The 4,091-nt window shown below is 46.2% G+C and overlaps 1 protein-coding gene across 1 annotated transcript; it reads left to right on the top strand.

Moving 5' to 3' along the window:
- Positions 1-735: 735 nt before the first annotated feature.
- Positions 736-3,638, top strand: Lin28a (lin-28 homolog A). Its single transcript, XM_031377033.1, is given in 3 exon segments — positions 736-971; positions 2,609-2,741; positions 2,743-3,638. Coding segments are annotated over 3 exon segments (456 nt in total). The 3' UTR covers positions 2,830-3,638.
- The last annotated feature ends 453 nt before the right edge of the window (positions 3,639-4,091 follow it).

Here is a 4,091-nt window from a genome sequence, read left to right as displayed (position 1 = left end):
ATCTTCTGGTGTGTCGGAAGACAGCAGCAGTGTGCTCTGTAATAAATAGATTTATTTATTTCATGTATGTGAGTATACTGTATAGGTGTCTTCAGATACACCAGAAGATTCCTGGAATGTCTTCAATTTTAATCCTTATCCTGAAACTGACTTCAATTTTTAGAAACACTATCTTTATGATTTCTAACTTACAAGATTATAGGAATAGACAAAATTTGTCATCATGATTCCCAGATTCATAGATTAACCTTTGCCCTCTTTGCTGTATTTTTATCTCTATACAGTATTTTTTGGTTTTGTTTTTTGAGGAGGAGTTCAGGAAGGTCTGGCCTGAAATGCATCTGTGTATATATAGGTCAAACTGGCCTCAATGTAGAGATCTATCTGCCTTTGTCTCCCGAGTACTGGGATTAAAGGCTTGTACCACCAGACACGGCCTAGTTACATTATCTTAGTAATCATAAATACTGCATTCAGTGTGTGTCTGTCTACATATTTTCATGTGCATTTCCTAAGGATGGACAGTTAGTTCACTTGCTTATGGTGGAGTGGGGGTTGTGTGTTACCTTTTGAGACAAGTCTCCTCGTCTAGTCTTCACTGGCCTCAAACTAGGGTGACAGGTGTGTGCTGCCACGCTCTGCTCTGAGTTCTGTCTTCTCATCTGTGAGATGGGAGTTCTGTCACTTTTATTCCTGTCTTACAAGAGACAGGTCATAGGTTTGCAGTTTAGATTTATGGCACAGTTATGGGGGCAAATAGTAAAATCTCGTGTTTCCACTCGACAGAGCAAGCTGCACATGGAAGGTTTCCGGAGCCTCAAGGAGGGCGAGGCGGTGGAGTTCACCTTTAAGAAGTCTGCCAAGGGTCTGGAGTCCATCCGCGTCACTGGCCCTGGTGGCGTGTTCTGTATTGGGAGTGAGCGGCGGCCAAAGGGGAAGAACATGCAGAAGCGAAGATCCAAAGGAGACAGGTAGGGCCTGCATGAGCAGCTCGAAGCTTGGGTAGGTTGCCAAGGACTGGGAACTTCACTCAAGTTGCCACTTGGATCCCATTGCCAAAGATAATTTAAGCTGTGATGCTAGCCTTATATTGTGAAGAGTGGCACTGCCCGCTAGGACTTTAGAAGCAAAGAGTGAGATGTTAGCTTGGGTATCTATAGTTCTTGAGTAGAGAGAGTCAATTGGTTAGTGTCTGCATTTTTGCTATGGGGCTTAGAACCTCTTAGCCTCTGAAGAGGTAATATAATTTTGCTTTAAAAATTCTTTCTTAGCTGGGCAGTGGTGGCACACGCCTTTAATCGCAGCACTTGGGAGGCAGAGGCAGGTGGATTTCTTGAGTTCGAGGCCAGCCTGGTCTACAGAGTTTCAGGACAGCCAGGGCTACACAGAGAAACCCTGTCTCGAAAAACCAAAAAAGAAAAAAGAAAGTCTTTCTTAGCTAGCCATGGTCACGCATGCCTTTAATCCCAGCACTCAGGAGGCAGAGGATTCTTGAGTTTGAGGTCTACAGACAAGTGTCAAGACAGCCTGGGCTACCCGGAGAAACCCTGCCCCCCAAAACAAAAAACGAAACAAAAAAACTTCATTCTTTAGCCAGATCAGGTGCTATTTGCTTGTAATGCCTGGACTTAGGAGACAAACAATAGACCTCCACCAGTTCAAGGCCAGGCAGGAGTATATAATGGCACCTTGTCTTAAAAATGAATGAATAAACAAATAAATAGGGCTGAAGAGATGGCTCACGGGTTAAGAACCCTTACTCCTCTCTATCCCTCAGCAGTACCTCACAGCTGGGGTCTATTTTTGTTCTTTTCATCTTTTCAAGTCAATGGTAACTGGAAGATCATTTACAATGTTGCAGGGTATTTGATCTCATAGGGAACCCTGAGACTGTGAACTTAAAAGATCTGTTTCTTGCTTGTGTTGTGGCTCAGCCCCTAGCAAGCATCTTCAACTAACCCCCAGAGCTTTCTGTTTACTGTGAGCAAGAAGTTGTGGTGTACCTCAGCCCTGCCACATACCTTTAACCCAAGAGCTCTCTATAAACAGTCAAGTCAAGGATGGGTCGTGAGGTCGCTAGAACCCAGGGAAGAGAGAGGAGTTGAGGACCTTTGTTCTTTGTGTGATTGGAGGGAGGAGGAAGGTCAGCGGGGTACTTTCTCAGCCTCTGAGCTAGCAGGCTTTCCCCACACCTGCTGGCTCCTGAGTCTTCATTTGGTAAATCAAATGTTTGGGATTTCTTTTTTTTTTTTTTTTTAAACAATGCCATGTAGATTAGGAAGGGGGAAAGATTTTTTTTCTTTTTTTTTAATTTTTGGTTTTTCAAGACAGGGTTTCTCTGTGTAGCCCTGGCTGTCCTGGAACTCACTCTGTAGACCAGGCTGGCCTTGAACTCAGAAATCCACCTGTCTCTGCCTCCCAAGTGCTGGGATTAAAGGCGTGCGCTAACACTGCCCAACAAGATTTATATTTCAGAAGCAGGAATTAGGTCACCAGGAAGGGGGGTGATTATAGTGATAAACATGGATGGATGTGCCAGCCTGTCAGGAGACTTCAGACATTTTCCCCCTTGTCTCTCTCTCACCGTTACCGTTTTGTCTCGTGCCAGGTGCTACAACTGTGGTGGCCTAGACCATCATGCTAAGGAATGCAAGCTGCCACCCCAGCCCAAGAAGTGCCACTTTTGCCAAAGCATCAACCATATGGTGGCCTCATGTCCACTGAAGGCCCAGCAGGCCTCAGGCAGGTTCTCAGGGAAAACCTGCCTACTTCCTGGAGGAAGAGGAAGAGATCCACAGCCCTGCCCTGCTCCCAGAAGCCCAGAATTGAAGTCCAGGAGTTAGGGTTATTCTTTGGCTAATGGGGAGATTCAGGGAGGAGGCATCAATCTGCAGAGCGGAGAAAGTGGGGATAAGGGTGGGTTGTGTGGGTAGGTTGCACTGCCGTGTCTCAGGCGCGTGTCTCAGGCCGGGGTTCCCAGTGTCACCCTGTCTTTCCTTGGAGGGAGGGAAAGGGTGAGGCAAAGGAACTCCTACCACGCTCTAATCTGAAAGCAAGTGAAGGCTTTAGTGGGGGGAACCACCCTAGAACCTGCATGCTCTATCTGAGGCTTTACTGTGCTTCGCTGAGTGGCTGGGATGAGGAAGTGCTGCCTTTGTAGAAGGCTGCGTGATGTTTTCCTTGCCACACAGGATGTGAAACAAGTGTCAAACCAAGATTAATGAACCTCACCCTCCAGCTACCATGTTCTGTGGAAGGGACTCTCAGGACCAAGGCGAGGTTATTTTTCACACCGTGCTTACTCATAACCCAGTCCTGCTGGGAACAGTCTCTAGTGACGGGTTGTGAAGACAGGCAGAGAGGGTGGTTGGGGGGACACCTGCAGACCTGCTGCCCACACCTCACTCCCAGCCCTTTCTGGGCCAATGGGATTTTAATTTATTTGCTCCCTTGGGAAACTGCACCTTGGGTCCCACTTTCTCCAGGATGCCAACTGCACTATCTACGTGCGAATGACGTATCTTGTGCATTTTTTTTCTTCTTAATATAAATATTGGGTTTGTATTTTTGTATATTTTAATCTTAAGGCCCTCATTCCTGCACTGTGTTCTCAGGTACATGAGCAATCTCAGGGATAAGTCCAGTTAGCAGCTCCAGGTCCGCACAGCAGGAATCCTTTTTGGTTTTTGGGTTTTTTTGTTTTGTTTTGTTTTGTTTTGTTTTGTTTTTTGTTTTGATCACCATGGAGACCAACCATTTGGAGTGCACAGCCTGTTGAACTACCTCATTTTTGCCGATCACAGCTGGCTTTTCTGCTATAGCATCCTTGAAAAAAATGTCTCACAGGTTTTAATTGAGCTACCCCAAGACTTGATCTGGTTTTGACAAAACATAGGGAATCAGTCTAAACAGGATGGTACAGAGACATTAAAAGGCTGGGCCAGGTGAGAGATGCAAGAGTAACTTTCCATACCAAATCCATCCTTTTTGCCAGGTTCGTCTAAGCCTGCCGGGCACAGCAGGGTGTGTGTGTGTGTGTGTGTGTGTGTGTGTGTGTGTGTGTGTGATTGAACCTTGGGCTTCATTTGTGC

Source organism: Mastomys coucha, unplaced genomic scaffold (assembly GCF_008632895.1).
Source record: "Mastomys coucha isolate ucsf_1 unplaced genomic scaffold, UCSF_Mcou_1 pScaffold18, whole genome shotgun sequence".
NCBI classification, from domain to species: domain Eukaryota; kingdom Metazoa; phylum Chordata; class Mammalia; order Rodentia; family Muridae; genus Mastomys; species Mastomys coucha.
The sequence above is the reverse complement of the archived record's forward strand: the minus strand, read 5'-3'. Positions and strand labels throughout refer to the sequence as shown.